The sequence below is a fragment of the Balaenoptera acutorostrata genome, chromosome X, assembly GCF_949987535.1.
Source record: "Balaenoptera acutorostrata chromosome X, mBalAcu1.1, whole genome shotgun sequence".
Taxonomy (NCBI): domain Eukaryota; kingdom Metazoa; phylum Chordata; class Mammalia; order Artiodactyla; family Balaenopteridae; genus Balaenoptera; species Balaenoptera acutorostrata.
Window position 1 is genome coordinate 133,104,988 of NC_080085.1, and position 20,560 is coordinate 133,125,547.

The 20,560-nt window shown below is 40.4% G+C and overlaps 2 protein-coding genes and 1 pseudogene across 2 annotated transcripts in view; 1 reads left to right on the plus strand and 2 right to left on the minus strand.

Moving 5' to 3' along the window:
• Positions 1-648: 648 nt before the first annotated feature.
• On the minus strand, positions 649-1,099 carry LOC103018418 (histone H2A-Bbd type 2/3). The gene has a single exon (XM_007184603.2). It carries the CDS (start codon positions 995-997, stop codon positions 668-670), a length of 330 nt encoding a protein of 109 aa, XP_007184665.1. The 5' UTR covers positions 998-1,099; the 3' UTR covers positions 649-667.
• Positions 996-5,171, plus strand: LOC103017008 (uncharacterized; annotated as a pseudogene).
• A 7,700-nt stretch (positions 5,172-12,871) lies between these two features.
• CLIC2 (chloride intracellular channel 2) overlaps positions 12,872-20,560 on the minus strand; it is a 30,797-nt gene continuing 23,108 nt past the window's right edge. Inside the window, exons 4-6 of the mRNA XM_007184596.3 lie at positions 15,544-15,650; positions 13,992-14,173; positions 12,872-13,222 (exon numbers count right to left, since the gene is read on the minus strand). Coding sequence (XP_007184658.3) covers positions 13,061-13,222; positions 13,992-14,173; positions 15,544-15,650 — 451 coding nt within the window. The 3' untranslated portion in view covers positions 12,872-13,060. The remainder of the gene's footprint in view (positions 13,223-13,991; positions 14,174-15,543; positions 15,651-20,560) is intronic.

Consider the following 20,560-nt stretch of genomic DNA (forward strand, 5'->3'; position numbering starts at 1 on the left):
CTTTGTGTCGATTGTGTCCCGCCCACCCCAATCCCCATCACGCCTCCGTCTTCCCGTCAAAGCCCCTGCCCCATGGGAGTCCATGCCAAGCGCTCTGTCCACCCACCCCTGCATCCCGCACCCAGGGCGGTCGGTCGCCTTGGCACCTTCACGCTATCACGACGCTGCCCTCACGGTGTCGAGCGCCGCCGCAAGGAACCCCGTCCCTCTGGGGACTTTGGCCTGGCTCCGACTTGCTCAGAGCCAGCGGGGGAGCCTTCCGTTGTCCGGCCTCACCCGAGGCCCCAGTCCGCCCCCACCCCCGCCGCAGCCAGCCTCTCCCACCCAGGGCCACCCCAGGCACTGTCACCGTGAGAGACCGCTCCTCTCTGTCTGTCAGCCCCGACTCCACCCCCCCACCCCCCAACTCCGGCCAGACCCCCGCCCTCCATCCCTCCGACGAGGGGTGTCCCACCACCACCACCTCCCACGCCAAGTGAGTGAAGCACGCGCAGGGCATCTCTTGAAACACTTTATTGACTCGCAATGACTGTGCCCAAGGGGGCGGGCAGGCCGGGGCTGCCCGGGCTGTGCGGTCGGTCGGTGAGCGGGCCTGGCGCCTGGCGGCCGCGCCCCCCGCCCCGCCCCGCCCCCCCCGGAGGCCGGGGACCCAGGTGTCGCTGGGCAGCTAGTGCTGGGCCGGGGCCGCCTGGGAGATGGTGCTAGTGCTGAAGAAGCCGCTGAGCAGCGCGTTGTTGCGGGCCGCCACGTCCACCAGCTCCGGAGTGAGGCGCCTCCGGCCGCTGTTCTGGGCCTCATGGCCCGCCCGCTCCAGGACCCTGGCCGTCAGGTACTGGATGATGGCCCCTAGGGAGACGGGTGCGGATGAGCTCAGGCGCTGGGCGTAGTGGCCCTCCCGCAGGAGGCGCTCCATGTGGCTCACGGAGCAGGACCGCTCGGCTCGGGCGGTGCGGGAGCGGCGACCGGGTGACCCTCCACGGCCCCTCTTCCCCGGCATGCTGGCCGTTGGGCAGCTTTCTGCGACGGCCTCGCTCTGCGGTGCGCTGGGATGAGGGGCGGTCGGTTGTGCCTGCTGGTCCCAACATCTCTACACAACCGGTGTTCTCAGGCCCCTACTCCGTATCCTAGCGACCACAGGCCGGGCCCTCATTGGTTGGGGGGGGGGTGAGCACGCCCCGTAACACGTAGACCCTGTGAGGTCACTGCTTTCCCATAACCCCTCCCCCACCCCACCTCACCCCGCCCCCACCCCCACCGCCGGGGTCCTGGGCCTGCAAAGAAATGGTGCTGGCAGGACCCTGCTCGCCGTGCTCGCTGGACCCTCTCTTTGCTGGAACTCTCACTGTCCACCGGACGGGAACTTTGTACAGAGAAGGCAGCTAATGGCGGACCATCCAGGGGCACCAAGTATACACTGGCGGTGCTGGGCCACCATCACGACTATATATCTACTTCCAAGACGTTGGCACCAGCCCAAAGAGAAACCCCTGTACCCGCCAGGCAGTCACTCCCCACTGCCCCTCCTGCAGTGTCCCCCACCCCACCCCACCCCCCATAGTCCCCAGGCAACCACTCATCTGCTTCCTGTGCACAGACATTTGCCTGCTCTGGAGACTTCCTAGAGATGGAAGCAGACAATAAATAGGTGGCCTTTTGTGTCCGGCTGCTTTCACTTATGTTTGTGTTAGGGTTCATCCACGCGGTAGCACCAATCAGCACTTCATGCCTTTTCCTGGCTGACTAATATTCCAATGCGTGGCTAGGCCACACATGTTGTGTATCCGCTCAGCAGCTGATGTACATTTGGGTGACTTCCACCTTGTGCCTGTTGGGCATAGTGCTGTGGTGAACATTCCTGTGCAGGGTTCTGTTTGAACGCCTGTTTTCAACTCATTTGGGTTTGCAACCCATGGGATAGATCTATGGGTTTATTTCTGGACTCGTAGTTCTACTCCCCTGATCTATGTGTCTATCCTTATGCTAGTGCCACATAGTTTTGATAACTGTAGCTTTGGACTAAGTTTTGAAATAGGGACGTGTGAGTCCTCCATGCCTTGGTACACTCCCCAAAATGTATACTGTTAATCTTTTTCCTGGCCTTCCCGAAAGGGACCTACACCTTTTTAATCAGTGTGATTTTGAATTGGGGGAGAAACCTTTTGGGGACTATTGGACACTGGCCTTGAACTCACACTGATTCCAAGAGACCCAAAGTGTCACTATGGTCCATCAGTTATAGTAGGAGATTATGGAGGTCTGGTGATCAATGAAATTTTAGCTTAGGCCCGTCTCCATTGGGTCCAGTGGGTGCCCAGACCCATCCTGTGGTTATGTCCACAGTTCTGGAAGGCAAAATTAGGAGAGACATATTCAGCAACTGGCAGACCCCACGACGTATCAGTTTCCTGACCTGTGGAGTGAGGGTTATTTTGGTAGGAAAGGCCAAATGGAAACCATTAGAACTGCCTCTATCTAGAAAAATAGTAAACCAAAAGCACTGCATATACCTGAGTGGATTTCAGAGATCAGTGGCACCATCAAGGACTAGAAACATGCAGGAGTGGTGATTTCCTGCATATCCCCATTAAACTAGCCTATTTGGCCTGTGCAGAAGACAGATGGGTCTTGGAGAATGACAGTGGATTTTCATAAGCTTGACCAGGTGGTGATTTCAATTTCAGGTGCTGTACTAATGTGGTTTCATTGCTTGAGCAAATTGAGATCTCCACTGCTACCTGGTATGGAGCTACTTAGCTGGCAAATGCATTTTTCTCCATCCCTGTCCATAAGACCCACCAGATGCAGTTTGTTTTCAGCTTGTGAGGGCTGCAGTACACCTTTGCCATCCTACTTTAGGTATATTAACTCTCCATCTCTATGTCATCATTTATTTAGCAGGGATCTTGACCACCTTTTCCTTCCACAAGCTATCACACTAGTCCATTACACTGATGACATTATGCTGATTGGACCTAGTGAGCAAGAAGTAGCAACTTCCCTAGACTTACTGATAAGGTGTCTACTTGTATGAGGTGGGAAAAAATCCAACTACAATTCAGGGGTCTTCTATCTCAGTGAAATATCTAGGGGTCCAGTGTTGGTTATTCTGGCCCATTCCAAGTGACTCAGAAAGCTACTAATTTGAGTAGGGCCCAGAACCAGAGAAGGCTCTGGATCAGGTCCAGGGTGTCATGCAAGCTGCCTTGCCACTTGTGCCATATGATCCAGCAGACCCAATGGTGCTTGAAAGTGTCAGTGGCAGGAAGGGATGCTGTTTGGAGACTTTGGTAAGCCCCTACAGTATTTTAGAGCAAGGCTCTGCCATCTTTGCAGATGACTTCTCTCATTTCGAGAAACAGCTGTTGGTCGGCTACCAGGCCTTCGTAGAAGCTGAATGCTTAACCGTGGGCCACGAGGTTACCATGCGACTTGAGCTGCCCATCATAAACTGGGTGGTATCTGACCTACCAAGCCATAAAGTTGGGGGTGCACAGCAGCACTCCATCATCCAAGGGAAGTGGTATATACATAACCAGGCCCAAGCAGGCCCTGAAGGCACAATAAGTTACACAAAGAAGTGGCCCAAATTCCCATGGTCCCTACCTTTGCTACACTGCCTTCTCTACCCCAGCCTGCACCTGTGGCCTCGTGGGGCATTCTCTATGATCAGTTGCCAGGGGAAGAAAAGACTTGGGCCTGGTTTAGAGATGGTTCTGCGCGATCTGCAGGCAGCACCACAGGTGGACAGCGGCAACGTGACGGCCTGTCTCGGGGGCATCCCTGAAGGACGTGGTGAAGGAAATGCTCCTAGTGGGCAGAACTTCGAGCAATGCACCTGACTGCTTGGAAGGGTAACTGGCCAGATGTGCGGTTATATACCAGTCCATGGGCCCTGGCCAATGTTTTAGGTGGATGGTCAGGGACTTGGGAAGAATATGATTGGAAAATTGGCAACAAAGGAATTTGGGGAAGAGGTATGGATAGACCTCTCTGGATGGGCAAAAAATGTAACAATATTTGTGTCCCATGTGAATGCTCACCAAAGGGTGACCTCAGCAGAGGAGGACGTTAGTAATCAAGTAGATAGGATGACCCGTTCTTTGGATTCCAATTGGCCTCTTTCCCCAGACACAAAGTGTCCTCTTTCCTACAGCAAAGTGTCTGTGGTGCCAGGGATGGAGATGATGTGTGGGCTCAGCAACGTGGACTTCCACTCACCAAGTCCAGCCCGGCTATGGCCACTGCTGAGTGCCCAATCTGCCAGCAACAGAGACTAGTACTGAGTCCCAGTATGGTACCAATCCCCAGACTGATCAGCCAGCTCCCTGGTGGCAGGTTGATTACCTTGGACCACTTCCACTGTGGAAAGGACAGCTGGCTTGATAGAAGGGTGGAAGGGCCCCTTGCAGACTCACTTACAGTGCCAGCTAGGTGGAGATACCCTCTGGGGCAGGGGCAAGGTTCTCCAGAAGGCTGTATACACTCAGAGTCAGCGTTCAGTGTACGGTGCTGTTCTTCCCACAGCCAGGATTCAAGGTGCAGGCATCAGGGGCTGGAAATGGGGGTGGTACCACTCTCTATTACCCCCAGTGACCCATGGGCAAAAGCTTTGCTTCCTGTTTCTGCAGCATCATGCTCTGCTGGCCCAGAGGTCTTAGCTCCAGAGGGAGGAGGCTTCCACAAGGAAACACAACAATGATTCCATTGAACCGGAAGTTAAAACTCTCACTCAGCCACTTTGGGCTCCTCATGCCTCTGAATCAACAGGCAAGGAATGGACTTCCTGTGCTGGCTGGGGCGATTGATCCTGACTACCAAGGGGAAATTGGACTGCTGGTCCACACTGGAGGTAAGGAAGACTATGTCTGGAATATGGGACATCCCTTAGGGTGTCTCTTAGTATTACTTACCATGCCCTATGATTAAAGCCAATGGAAAACTACAATAACCCGATTCAGGCAGGAGTACTAATGGCCCATATCCTAGAGGATGAAGTTTGGGTCATCCTACCAGCTAAAGAGCTACAACCAGTTGAGGTGTTCGCTGAGGGCAAATGGAATATGGAACAGATAGTGGAAGAAGGTAATTATGAAAGCAATGATGAACATGTGACCACTTACAGAAACAAGGGCTATAATTGTCATGAGTATTTCCTTCTTATTTTGTTATGAATATGTTTGTGTGTATATAAACATATATTAAGCAAATATCTTTGTTTTTATTATTCTTCTATTGCTTTATTATGTAACCTATATCATATAGAGGTTATTGACTTTATATCATAGTATTTAAGTATTGTTAACTTTCCATGATATTATTCAAGTTAAGGATACCGGGGAAGAGTAGGAGACATCACTCGAGGACTTAACCTCCTCTTCTGAGGAAGGCGTTAGTGTGTTTTACTTTGTACTGCAGAATAGTTATATCATATGAGATGGAATTAAGATCTATTATTGTCTTTACTTGGAGAGTAAGTGTGATGTAAGGAGATGTGTATAAGTGCCAAGTAGAAAACGGGTGGAATTGTGATGGCTAATTTTATGTGTCAAGTTGACTGGGCTAAGGGATGCCAAAATAGGTGGTAAAACATTATTTCTGGGTGTGTCTGTGAAGATGTTTCGCTCGCATTTGAATGGCAAACTGAATAAAGAAGATTCGCCCTCAGCGATGTGGGTGGCATCATTCAATCCTTTGAGGGCCCAAATAGAATAAAAAGGCAAAAGAAGGGCCGATTTCCTCTCTTCTTGAGCTGGGACATCTATCTTTTCCTGCCTTTGGACATTGGAGGTCATGGTTCTAGGGCCTTCAGACTCTGTTACACCAGTCAGTGCCTCCTACTTCGGACTCAGACTGAATTGTACCACCAGCTTTCCTGGTTCTCCAGATTGCAGAGGGCAGGTTGTGGAATTTCTCAGCCTCCATAAACTGTGTGAGCCAATTCCAATAATAAATCTCCTCTCATATATATCTATATTTATCTAATTGGTTGTGTTTTTCTGGAGAACCCTGACAAATACTCCCACCCCCCACCCCCACTTTCATACTCTTTGGAAGCAAGTCACTAAGTGCAGCCCACACTCTAGGAGTTAAGCCCTAGAGTTAAGGGAGTATCTCCTAAATTATTTGGAATTCTTCTGTATGGGAGATTTGCCTCTTCTCTACTTTTTATTTATTTATATCCATATGGACTCATGTATATTTATTTCATACTTTGGGTTATAATCCAATACAACAGTATTTGTTTTTGTTGCTCAAATTGTTCCAACTTTGGGAGTTCTTTCAGGTTGGCTCCTCTGTCCGTTTGCCATGCACCCATACCTTTGGTTTTTGAGCACTTCTTCACTTTCTGATGCTTCAAAATGCTCCAGGCTCATTTTGTATTTGTCCCTGCCCCAACACTAAAATAAGCTACTTCTCCAGTGAACCCTGGTTCTTTTCTTTGGAGAATGGTGTGAAACCAGTATCTTGGTACTGGGTGTGTTTGTTGTTAGTAGAGTACCATTGCTTCTGGACCCTCTCAGCTGTCAAAGCTAGGAAATTTACTTGTGTATATTGACTCATGTATATACATGTATCTAATTTTTGTATTTATTCATCTCTCTCTCTCTCTATATATATATTAAGTTAAATATAAGTACATACTGATGTCTCTGAATCTAATCCAGTACCACATGGTTCATTGTAGCCTTCCCTTCCCCCTTCCTTATTTGTAACTTCTTTCAGACAATGAGAAACCCTGGTTTCTTCCATCCACCATCCATTTACTTATTTTTCAATCCTAATATTCATATACGGCTGTTTCAAAATTCTTTACCCATATCCCCTTGAGAAACAACTTTGCCATTTAGACACACTGTTTATGTACAGTTTCTTTTGTCTTTAGTTTTATATTTTCCAGTGAAAACACGATTTTCCAGAGTTACTTTTGCCAATTCCTTTTTTCCTCCACCTCGTTTGGCTAACAAATGAGCCACTCAATAGTTTATTTTGATTGCAGCCTCTTTTCATTTTTTATTTTTGTGAAGAAATTATGTTGTGATATTTCTATTTAAATCTTCTAAGTTTTCTGACTGTTGCTTTCCCATGAGTAAGGAATATTGTGATGAGTGCTTAGTCTGGTGATGTCAGTGTATGTTGGATTCTTTTAACACAGCTATAGTCTCATTACATAATAAACACACTACTTTGCCATCTATTTTGATAACAAAGTAACCCACACTCCACTGTGCCTTAAGAATGCAACATTTGAAATCCACTTTGCAACGAAAAGTAATTAATTAATTAATTAATTAAAAATAAAAATGGTCCACATCAAAAATAAATAAATAAATAAATAAATAAAATTCCTAGGCAGAAGGCCCTTTTAAAAATGTTTTACTACTTTCTAGTTTTATTTTATTGTGATCAATCAGACAGTGTTGTTTGCAATATTTGTACTTTATGAAATTATTGATCTTTTCTTTGTGACCGAACATATGATCAGTTTCTGTGATGTGGACACCTGAGAAGATGTCTTCTTTAATACTAGTGTGTAATGCATAAAATCAACATTTTCATGTTGTCTAGGTCCTCTACATTATTACTTAATTTTTGCCTACTTGAGCTGTCTTAGAGTGATATATTCAAGTCTCCTATCTTTAGTGTGTTTTTATCTCTGATTCTATACATCTTCTATATTTTTTGCTTCATAAAACTAGTTACTGTGTTATATGATTCATATTGAATTGCAGATTTTAGTGTCAAAAAGCACCCTTCTTTGTCACATTCAATGTTTCTGGCTTGAATTCTGCTTTGTCTGATATAAGAAACACTACCCCTGATTTCTTATTGTTCCATTTGCCTTGTACATCTTTATCCCTTCTTTTATTTTTGGCTTTTCTCAATCATTTTGCTCTCTGTGGTCTGTTGCCTGCAGCATATGATTGGTTCTTGCTTTGTGAGTCAAATTGAAAAGTCTCTTCTTTTAATGGATAAATTAAGCCCATTCACATTTATTGATCTAACTGACATGCTTGCCTCAATTTAGTCATCATATCTTACAATTATGTATACAATGTTATATTTTATGTTTCCTTCTCTACAGATGTGCTTTCTATGCTTATTTTTAAAATTTACTTATTTATTTTAGCATACAAAGAGGTTTGCATTTTTTCTAGCGGTTACCTTTGTACTTATACCTTTTTGAAACTTTTTATTTTGAAGTAATTACAGAATCAAAAGAAGTTTCAAAAACAGTACAGTATTTTACCCATCACATAACTTCCCCCAACAGTAATGTTTGCATAATGTTAGTACCTATACCTTTTAAAAATTGCTTATGGGCACATTGGCACAGAATTTTCTAAGTCCTGGTTTGTTTAAAACTTTTTCTTTTTCCGTAACCTTGATATTTAAAGACTAGTTTCACTGGATATAAAATTCTTGGCTCACACTCTCTTTCCTAAGTTTCTTCCTTACTTTTTATGTTGTTTTGGGAAGCCTGGCACCAGGTTAATTAATTTACCTTCACAGGTTATTTGATCTGTTTGCTTAGAGGTCTTGAGGATATATTTTCTTTATCTTTCATGTCTAATAGTTTTACTAGGATATGCCTTGGATTGATTAGTTTGGTTAATTTTCCTAGGAACCCAGTGAGACCTTTCAATGTGTGGACTGAGGTCTTTAATTTTGGAAAATTTTCTTGGATTATAGGTTTAAATCTTTTAAATATTAGTTCTGTTCCATTGTTTTGTTTTTCTTTCCCAGTGATTCGAATTTTACAACTGCTATTCCTTTTTTGCTTGTCTTTCTGATCCTTTTTACTTCGTTCTAAATGTCATTTTCATTCTCTCAGTTATTTTTCTGCCTTTTTCCATGCATCTTATTAAATTTTCTTGAGTCCATTTTTGCTTGGGAACCTTTTAATTTATCCTCAGTTCTGAGATAATTTTATCTTTTTCTTCCATTTATTTTCATAGTTTGAGTAATTTTCTCCATTTTTTTCTCGATTTTTTGAAAGTCTGAATCAAGTCCTTGCTGGGATTTGGTTTTTTTTTTCTTTTTTAACTTAGAGTTATATTGAGGTTTGGGTATTTTTCTATCTTCACGTTATGTTTACCGTGTGGTTTTAGTGCCTTTTAAAATGTGTTCTTGTTATTCTGTATTGTTTTTGGAGGAAATATTGGGAGACACAGACCAAGGCAGCCACCATTGTCTTCAGCAACTGGAAGTCTTATTGAATAGTCTTTTTGAAGTTTCCTAACTTATGAAAACCAAATCTACCATCCCCTACTCTGCTGAATTCACAAGGTATTTTGTTCCTTACCTCAAGGCCCTTCCAGCTGTGTTGATCACAAAGCAGATCTTGGAGGTGATCTTAGGTTTGTAACTTGTATAAAAGAAAGCCTATCCCCAGACACTTGGCTGCTATACACTTACCTACTTCTTTATTATAAATGGCAGCCTTGTTTTAAAATTGTGCCCCCTCCACCAGAACTCATATGTTGAAACACTAATCCCCCAATGTGACTGTATCTGGAGATGGGGCCTTTGGGAGATAATTAGGGTTAGATGAGGTCATGAAGGTGGAGACAACAGAGAGCTTGCTTCCTCTCTCTCTCCACCATGTGAGGATACAGTGAGAAGGCAGCTGTCTGCAAACCAGAGCGAGAGTTCTTGCCAGAATCTGTCCATGTTGGCACTCTGATCTCAGACTTCTGCCTCCAGAATTATGAAAAATAAATTGTTATTTAAGCCAGCCAGTTTATGGTATTTTGTTGTGGCAGCCTGAGCAGACTAAGACAAATTTTGGTACTGAGAAGTGGGGTGCTGCCCTAACAAATAGCTAAGCATGTGGAAGCAACTTTGTAAGTGGGCAATGTATAGAGGCTGGAAGAGTTTTGAGGTGCATGCCAGAAATATGGACATTATAGGTGATTCTGGTGAGGGCTCAGAAAGAAGAGAGAAGAGCAGTAGAGAAAGATTCTGTCATCTTGGAGAATACACATATCATCGTGACCAGAATGTCACTAGAAATGTGAATGCTAAAGGTGCTTCTGGTGAGCTCTCAGACAGAAATGAGGAACATGTTATGGGACACTGGAGGAAAGGCCATCCTTGTCATAAAGTGGCAAAAAATACAGCTGAATTGTGTTCTAGTGTTTCACCACTGATCAGAAATGCCACCTTATCAGATAGTAAGTTTTCATACATCTCTCTATGTTTGGAATCTCTATTCCACTACTATCTGTGTTTGCACCAACATGTAATGCTTTCATAATTAGAAAAAATTTCCTTGTTATTTTTTAAAATTTGACACTAATGAGTAAAAATTCCCTGTCTCATATTGGGTAATCTACAGCAGTAGGGTAACAGGTTGCGGATGCTAGGTTCATCCAGGACCCTGCTTTGGAGTCATGTGTCTGCCCAGGTGGGAAAAAAATTTACCTTCTCATAAAAACACATCTCTAAGAATTTTCACAGAGGTTGTGCTATGCAAAGGCTATATGACCAAGTGGAACTTGTTTGAGGTCAGGCTGGGGGAACACATAAGGATGTACTTCTGTTATGTAACCTTGTGCTTACTCTTTTCATAACACATATGTATTGTAATTGCACGTCTAATTGCCTGTGTCCATTATTGAAGTGCGTGTTTCATGAGGATAGGGACTGTTCCTTTGGCATGAGGTTGTTGTGAAGATTAAATAACTAAATAATAATAACATAGTAAGTACTCAATAAGTAGTTACTGAATTGAATTGTATTAATGTCATCTAAGAAGATAATAATCCTTTTGTCTAGGAGGGTAATTCTGAGCTGTATCAGTACCTATGAAGTTGGATAAGACTTACTTGCAGCTTTGCAATGACATGAATACACTTTTAAGTATGGTGTAATCTGTAAAAGACTGCTTCTATTAATGAGTTTAAGGGCATGGTAGTGAGAAACTTTGTTCTTTCTTTCTTTGTTTCTTTCTTTTGCCACACTGGGGGGCATGTGGGATCTTAGTTCCCCAAGCAGGGGTGAACCTGTGCCCCCTGCAGTGGAAGCAGGGAGTCTTAACCACTGGACCGCCAGGGAAGTCCCGAGAAACTTTGTTCTTTAAAATCATAGATCTTAAAACACTTGACTCTTTGAAATCCTACCAGTGAGAATGAACGGCTCTGAGATGTTCAGAGAAGTCACAACCTTGCCATCTAGTCCAGGTACAACTGTCTCAGATCAGGGTCTTCCTATCAAAGAAGGGACACAACATAATGTATTTATCTTAACTCTGGCTCCAAGGACAGTGCATTGAGCCCTTTCTGTACCCAGGCCTGTTAACTCTTTTTGTTTTTTAATTTTATTGAAGTATAGTTGATTTACAATGCTGTGCTAATTTCTGCTGTACAGCATAGTGACTCAGTTATACATACATATATATATACATATTCTTTTCCATTATGGTTTATCAAAGGATAGTGAATATACTTCCCTGAGCTATATACAGTAGGACCTTGTTGTTTATCCATCCATCTGATATATAATAGTTTGCCTCTGCTAATCTCACACTCCCAATCATTTCCTCCCAAACCCGCTTTGGCAACCACAAGTCTGTTCTCTATGTGAGTCTGTTTCGTAGATATGTTGATTTATGTCGTATTTTAGATTCCACATATAAGTGATATCATAAGATATTTGTCTTTCTCTTTCTGACTTACTTCGCTTAGTATGACAATCTCTAGGTCCATCCACATTGCTGCAAGTGACATTAGTTCATTCTTTTTTATGTCTGAGTAATATTCCACTATATCTATCTATCTATATCTATATCTATATACACACACACACCACATCTTCTTTATCCATTCATCTGTTGATGGACATTTAGGTTGTTTCCATGTCTTGGCTATTGTGAATAGTGTTGCTATGAAAATAGGGATGCATGTATCTTTTCAAATTAAAGTTCTGTCTGGGTATATGCCCAGGAGTGGGATTGCTGGATCATGTGGCAACTCTGTTTTTAGTTTTTTTGAGGAACCTCCATACTGTTTTCCATAGTGGCTGCACCAACTTATATTCCCACCAACAGTGTAGGAGAGTTCCCTTTCCTCCGCACCCTCTCCAGCATTTATTATTTGTAGACTCTTTAATGATGGCCATTCTGACCGGTGTGACCTGGTACCTCATTGTAGTTTTGATTTGCATTTCTCTAATAATTAGCAATGATGAGCATTTTTTCATGTGCCTGTTCCAGGCCTGTTAACTCTTTACTCATTGCCTTACTTTTCTTTGAACCTATGAAAACACTGCTTTATTTAAATTTTATCTAGGGACTTCCCTGGTGGTCCAGTGGTTAAGACTCTGAGCTTCCACTGCAGGGGGCATGGGTTCCATCCCTGGTTGGGGAACTAAGACCCACATGCCCCGCAGTATGGCCAAAAAATAAATAAATAAATTTTATGTATATCCCACCAAGACCTCTAATAACACCTATCTCTCTTTTTTGAGGCTGAACTTTGTTTCTCTTTTGAAGGAGCAAAAATAAAGTTCAGTTTTTGTTTTCAGATTTGAGTGATTTGATTGTATTTTAACATGTATATTTGAGTACATATAGTAATGGAACATTATAAATTCTGTAGAAAGATTTGTGATTATCCTTTATGAACGGTTTACTTTACCCTTTAATGGACAGCAACAAGACCTTTTGGTCAGTCAAATTTCTTAGTAAAATTGTTTTAATGATTTAGATGTAAATATTTCTAAGGAACAGTTTGAGACTGTGACTGTATGTTATTTGTAACTTCAGCCATCTGTTGAGCTTGCACACATGATGCATTCTAGCAAAAGATATTGATACTTTCCATATCATTTAAGATTGCAGTGGTTGTGCCATGGGAATTAAAAAGTGAAATGAAAATATAAAGACCTTTAAAATACACAGTGAGCAGATAGTTTGGATTAACTAGATACAGAAAATATAGCATTCTTTTTCATAAGAAAGTTGGATAGAGGAAACCATATTTTCCATATTCTTATTTCCAAAAGATTTTCTAATATGATTACAAGTGAAAAGAGAGGTTGTTCTACTGAAAGAGCTGTCCTAACTCTTTTGCTTAGCCACACTTGCATAGGTATTTTCAATTTCTTTGTCTTCAGGACACGTGTGGGTAAATTCTTCACGGGCATAGGCATTGTGGAGATAGCGCCAGACTCCTGAGAATTCTCCTGGAATGTCGAAATCACGGTATTTCTTTGCAGCAACCTAGGGTTTTGGAAAAAAAAAAAAAGGAAAAAGCAATTGGTAGTGAGCGGCATCAGTAAAAGGCCTAGTGTGTAAAAACATATGTCAAAAATCAGGATCATTGAAGACATGTTACCTACACAAAAAGTACTACAAAATAAACTTAAAGAATCTTGGATTTACTACTTTAATGTTTTGTCTACAAATGTAGACAAAACTCCATGCTTGTAATCATTTTTATATTTATGGTGTATTTAATTATGAATGTTTAGAAGAAGGAAGCGCAGAAAAAGAGCACAGATCTTTTCACTGTTCAGGGTCCGACAGTGTCTTACTTCTTTATGTATTCTTTGTGTCTGGCATAGGACCTGAGATAGAATAAGGTCTGTTCAATAAAAATTTGTTAAATTAATGATTAGATAATAATAATAATAATATTAATAGCTCACTTTATTATCACTTGTTATGATTCAGACACTTTTCTAAGTATTTCATATGCCTTAATTTAATTTTCTCAACAGTTCTGTGAAATGGGTACTATTACCCTTGTTTTATAGACAAGACAGTGGAAAACACCTTCTGGTTTAGGAAGAAAGAAACAAGAAGTTTTTATGCTTCCCAGAGAAGATCATTATGGATTTTTCCTCTGAGGAGAAAAAGGAGATATACCCTATGCATAATGATGATGACAAAGCCCTCGTATAAAAACTCACACTGAATGGTCACTGTGCTTCCTGTTGGCAACTCCCAAACTCCTCTCAATCATTCAGCCTGCCCTATGAAGACTTACTTTAATAATGTTCAGTTTGGGTAACAAACTGCAGTCAGCCAGTGTCAGCTGATCCCCATCCAAGAACAATCTTCTGGAAACTGTGAGTTCCTCAGCACTGTCTATATCAATTTCATCTAGAAGTGGGGTGTTCAAGTAGTCATCCAGACGCTTAAATTCTTTGAGCAGAGATTTTTCAAAATCTGAGGCAATGGAGTCAAAGGGTTACTTATAAATGTGCAGTCTTCATGACTAAATACATTCCCAATATGCTTTTTTTTTAAACATCTTTATTGGAGTATAATTGCTTTACAATGGTGTGTTAGTTTCTGCTTTATAACAAAGTGAATCAGTTATACATATACATATGTTCCCACATCTCTTCCCTCTTGCATCTCCCTCCCTCCCACCCTCCCTATCCCACCCCTCTAGGTGGTCACAAAGCACCGAGCTGATCTCCCTGTGCTATGCGGTTGCTTCCCACTAGCTATCTATTTTACATTTGGTAGTGTATATATGTCCATGCCACTCTGTCACATCTTACCCCTCCCCCTCCCCATATCCTCAAGTCCATTCTCTAGTAGGTCTGTGTCTTTATTCCCATCTTGCCACTAGGTTCTTCATGACCTTTTTTTTTTTTCTTCGTTAGATTCCATATATATGTGTTAGCATACTGTATTTGTTTTTCTCTTTCTGACTTACTTCACTCTGTATGACAAACTCTAACTCCATCCACCTCACTACAAATAACTCCATTTCATTTCTTTTTATGGCTGAGTAATATTCCATTGTATATATGTGCCACATCTTCTTTATCCATTCATCTGTCGATGGACACTTAGGTTGCTTCCATGTCCTGGCTATTGTAAATAGAGCTGCAATGCAGCTAACCCTCAGAATGGGAGAAAATATTTGCAAATGAAGCAACTGACAAAGGATTAATCCCCAATATGCTTTTCACACATTTAGACATCTCTATATACTTAACTAGAATGCTCAACTACCCACTGATAAGACAGAATCAGATGTTTAATCAAATGGTGAGTAGACATATTTTTGGACTCTTCTTGAGGAGGTAAATTGGGAGGAGAGTCAAAGAAAAAGAAAGGTAATATATATTATCACTCAAGAAGAGTCAGAAAGTGGAATCAGAGACTAATAGCTCTCATGATTCAGAGAATAGTAAACCTATTCAAGATTCAGAGAATGATTCAGAGAATAGTAAACCTATTCAAGAGTGTGGGAAATGGTAGGTGCTATGGTTTAAGAAACCTTAAAGGTACACAAGACTGGGAAAGTTGGAGGGGTTAAGAAATACAGTCCAGCAGTTAGTTCACCCCTGGCATGTCAATGTTCTAATAGAGCTAAGTTGGTGATTGCTATATTGAATATTAGATTCTAAGTCCAATTAAAGTTCATGGAAGGAATTTCAGAAGAGAGAACAGAGAGTGAGATGAAGAGTATTCCCCAATATATACTATATATTCAGGAAAGTCCTATTTCAGTTGAGTCAGAATATGAGAGTGAGCATGTGAGTGAGAAAAACAAAAAGACTTAAAGAAAGGTATCTTACTCTTATTTGCCTCCTTTTGTGCATTCTTAATGTATGCAGAAAACTTGGCAAAGAGGTTACAGCCCACGTCAAAAGACTCCTTGTTCTTGGGACTCAGGTGAGGATACCTTAAAAAGAAACATCACTGCACATAACATTCACCCATAACAAGACATAGACCTGGTGTCTTAGTTGCACTCTACTGAGAGAAGTTTTGGAAAATTGTGCTGGAAACTGAAGGTGCTGAGAAACCTTTCATTGGAAATATGTTTTTTTCCCACTCTGAGAATACTTTAGCTTATAAAGTTCACAGGGAAACCAGCTGTTTGGAATTCAAAGCTCATTTATCTATAGAAACAATGTTTCAAATGGCGTTTGGGTCCCCATACTTGCTCCTAAAAGCCTGTTTGGCAGAAGATATGGTGGTAATACATTTTCAAAGATAAGTAGTAGGAAAAAACATGGCTTCAAATAACAAAATACATAAAAGAATAAAGAGGATGGAGAGCATGGGGGAAAAGTAGCCAAGATGTCCTCCTCTTAGTAATACAAAGTTAATTTAGCATAATAAATTAAAGTAATGTAATACTGTAATTTACCACATTAACAAATTAAATAAGGAAAACCGTATGATCATGAATAGATGCCCAAAAAGTGTTCAGTGAAAATCAATTCCTATTCATAAAACCTCACACTAGGATCTAGAAGTGGTTGAGCCACACACTTAGCCATCTTCCTTGATCCCTCTTTCTCTCCATGCCCACATTTGATCCATTAGCAACTCCAGCCAGACTACCTTTCAAAATGTATCCAGAATCTGTCCACTACTCACCACCTCCACTGCTCCCTGCCTGGTCCAAAGCCTATATTACTGAAACACTTTTTGATTATCCCCCCTCTCCCATGCTTATCCCTCACACTCCCAGGATATTCTCCACCTGCTGCCAGGGCAGTCATGTTAACACTTAAGTCATATCATGTCTCTTTCCTACTCATTACCTTGCAATGTCCCCATCTCATTCAGACTCAGAGCCCAAGTCTTCACAGTGGTCTACAAGGGCCAGTGTGATCTGAGCCAACCTTACCTTCTGCTCTCATCTCTTCCTACTCTCTTCCTTATGTCACTTCACACTGACCTCCTTGCTCTTCTTCAAATAGGCCTGACAAGCTCCCACCCCAGGTCCTTTTCACTTGGTCTGCCCTTAAATAAAGTGCTTTCCCTCATTTATGCACATGGCCCTCTCCCCGTCTTCTTTCAGGTATTTTAATCTGATATATCCTCCTAAGTGAGGCCTTTCTCTGGCCACCTTATTGGACATTGCAACCTCTCCCCTGGCCCTAACACTCACTACTTCCCTCCCTTGCTTTACTTTTTCTTAGTATTTTTCATCATCTAGAATAGTTTATATTTTGCTTTTTATCTTGCTTATTTGCTGTCTTCCTTAACTAAAATGTAAGCTCTGCTAGGGCAGAGAGTTTTTGCCCATTTTATTCACTGATGTGTCCCAAGTGCCTAGAATAGTACCTGACACTTAGTAAGTATTCAGTAAATATTTGTTAAATGATTAAATGAATTTATTAATTTCTTTAACTTGGTCAAAAGTATCCATCAAAAACTTTCAGCAAGCATCATTTTAAATGGTGAAATGTTAGCACTATTTCCTTTAAAATCAGTAAAGGTTGCAGATAATCATGATCACTACTGCGCTTCAACATTGTGCTGAATGTACTGATCAGTAAGACAAGAAAAAACACCATTCTAAATGGTGACTCTACATTTTTTACATTAAGTTTAGGAACAAGACAGAAATGCCTACAATTACTATTATAGTTGACATTTTTCTGAGGTTTTAGCAAGTGGAGGAAGACAACAACATAAAGCAATCAGTATAATTATTGGAAGAGAAGTAACAATATAATTGTATACTTAGAAAAACCAAGAAAGTATAGAAAAACAATTACTAGAATTAATGAGCTATTTTGGTAAGATGGCTAAATACAAATAAAACATTAAAGAAATAGCTTTTCTATGTTAGCAATAACCAGAACGAAATGGATATTAGTAGCGTATTCCACTTACAATAGTGACAAAAGTATAAAATATTTAGAAATAATTTAATACAAAAGGTATAGAATCAATATAAAAACAAAACACTATAAAATCTCATCAAAGAACATAAAACAGACATTTAGGTTCATAACCTAAGTGTCCATCAGTGGATGAATAGATAAAGAAGATGTGGTTTGACACACACACACACACACACACACACAAAATGGAATATTAGCCATGAGAAAGAAGGAAATCCTGCCATTTGTGCCAACATGAATGGATCTTGAGAGCATTATAGTAAGTGAAGTCAGACAAAGACAAATACTGTATGAATCACTTATATGTACAATCTAAAAAAGCCAAACTCATAAAGATAGAGAGTAGAATGCTGGGGGCTGGAGGAATTGGGGAGATGTTTAAGAGTAAAAACTTTCAACTAGTAAATAAATAAGTCCAAGAAGTCGAGTCTGCTGCATAGTGATTATAGTCAACAATATTATAAACTTCAAGTTGCTAATAGACTAGATCTGAACCATTATCACAACTAAAAATAAATGATAATTATGTGATGGAAGAGAGGTGTTAGCTGATGCTATGGTGGTAATCATTTTGCACTATATAAATATATCGAATCAATTTGTTGTATACCTTAAACTTACACAATGTTATATGACAATTATACCTCAATTTTCAAAAAAGAACATAAGATGATACCCAAATACTCAAATCATGTCCTCTGATGGGAAGAATTCACATCATAAAAATGAAATTTGTATAAATAGTAATACAAATTAAATGTAATTTCAATTAAAATCCAATAGTATTTTTAAAATTGAGGTAAAATTCACATAACATGAAACTCACCATTTAAACCATTTTAAAGTGTACAATTCATTGAGATTTTTAATACATTCACAGTGTTGTGCACCCATCACCCCTATCTAGTTCCAGAACATTTTCATCACTCAAAAAGGAAACTGTGTTCCCATTAAGCAGTTACTCCCCATTCACTCCTTGAATCACTAATCTTTCTGTCACTATGGACTTGTTTATACTGGACATTTCATGTAAATGGAATCATAAAATGCATGGCCTTTTGTGTTTGGCTTCTTTCACTTAGTATAATGCTTCGAGGTTCATCCTTATTCTAGTATGTATCAGTACTTCATTCCTTTTTATGGATGAATAATATTTCATTGTATGGATATACCACATTTTGTTTATTTGATCATCAGTTGATGGACATTCGTGTTGTTTTCAGCTCTTAGCTAGTGTGAATACTGTTGCTATGAACATTTGTGCACGTGTTTCTGTTTGAATACGTATTAGAACTAAGAAATGAATACAGTAAACTTGCAGGATACATGATTAATATACAGAAATCTGTTAATTTTCTATACTCTAATAAAGAACTATTAGAAAGAGAAATTAAGGAAACAACTCCACTTACAAGTATGTCAAAAAGAATAAAATACCTTGGAAAAAATTAACCAAGGAGGTGAAACACCTATACTCTAAAAACTATAAACATTGATGAGGGAATTTGAAAATGATACAGAGAAATGGAAAAACATCTTGTGTTCTTGGACTGGAAGAATTACTATTGTTAAAATGTCCACACTACCCAAAGCAATCTACAGAATTAATGCAACCCCTATCAAAATACCCTGACATTTTCCACAGAACTAAGAACAAATAATCCTAAAATTTATATGGAACCACAAAAGACCCCCAAATACCAAAGCAATCTTGAGGAAAAGAAAGAACAAAGCTGGTGGTATCACAGTCTCTGACATCAGACTATACTACAAAGCTACAGTAATCAAAACAGTGTGGTACTGGAACAAAAACAGACATAAATCAGTGGAATAGAATAGAGAACCAAGAAATAAACCCACACACTTATGGTCAATTAATCTACAATAAAGGAGACAAAAATATACAACGGAGAAAAGACAGTGTCTTCAATAAGTGGTCACAAAGAAAGAAAATGACAGGCCAATATCACTGATGAACATAGATGCAAAAATCCTCAACAAAATACTAGCAAACAGAATCCAACAGCACATTAAAAGGATCATACACCATGATCAAGTGGGGTTTATCCCAGGAATGCAAGGATTCTTCAATACACACAAATCAAGCAATGTGATACACCATATTAACAAATTGAAGAAGAAAAACCACATCATCATCTCAATAGATGCAGAGAAAGCTTTTGACAAAATTCAACACCCATTTTTGATAAAAACCCTCCAGAAAGTAGACATTGAGGGAACTTACCTCAACATGATAAAGGCCATATATGACAAACCCACAGCCAACATCGTCCTCAATGGTGAAAAACTGAAACCATTTCCACTAAGATCAGGACCAAGACAAGGTTGCCCACTCTCACCATAGTTTTGGAAGTCTTAGCCACAGCAATCAGAGAAGAGAAAGAAATAAAAGGAATCCAAATCGGAAAAGAAGTAAAGCCATCACTATTTGCAGATGACATGATACTATACATAGAGAATCCTAAAGATGCTACCAGAAAACTCCTAGAGCTAATCAATGAATTTGGTAAAGTAGCAGGATACAAAATTAATGCACAGAAATCCCTTGCATTCCTATACACTAATGATGAAAAATCTGAAAGCGAAATTAAGAAACACTCCCATTTCCCATTGCAACAAAAAGAATAAAATACCTAGGAATAAACCTACCTAGGGAGACAAAAGACCTGTATGCAGAAAATTATAAGACACTGATGAATGAAATTAAAGATGATACAAATAGATGGAGAGATATACCATGTTCTTGGATTGGAAGAATCAACATTGTGAAAATGACTCTACTACCCAAAGCAATCTACAGATTCAATGTGATCCCTATCAAACTACCAATGGCATTTTTCACAGAACTAGAACAAAAAATTTCACAATTTATATGGAAACACAAAAGACCCCGAACAGCCAAAGCAATCTTGAGAAAGAAAAACGG

Coding starts and splice junctions, on each gene's coding strand:
- LOC103018418 (XM_007184603.2), bottom strand. CDS start 997: ATGCCGGGGAAGAGGGGCCGTGGAGGGTCACCCGGTCGCCGCTCCCGC.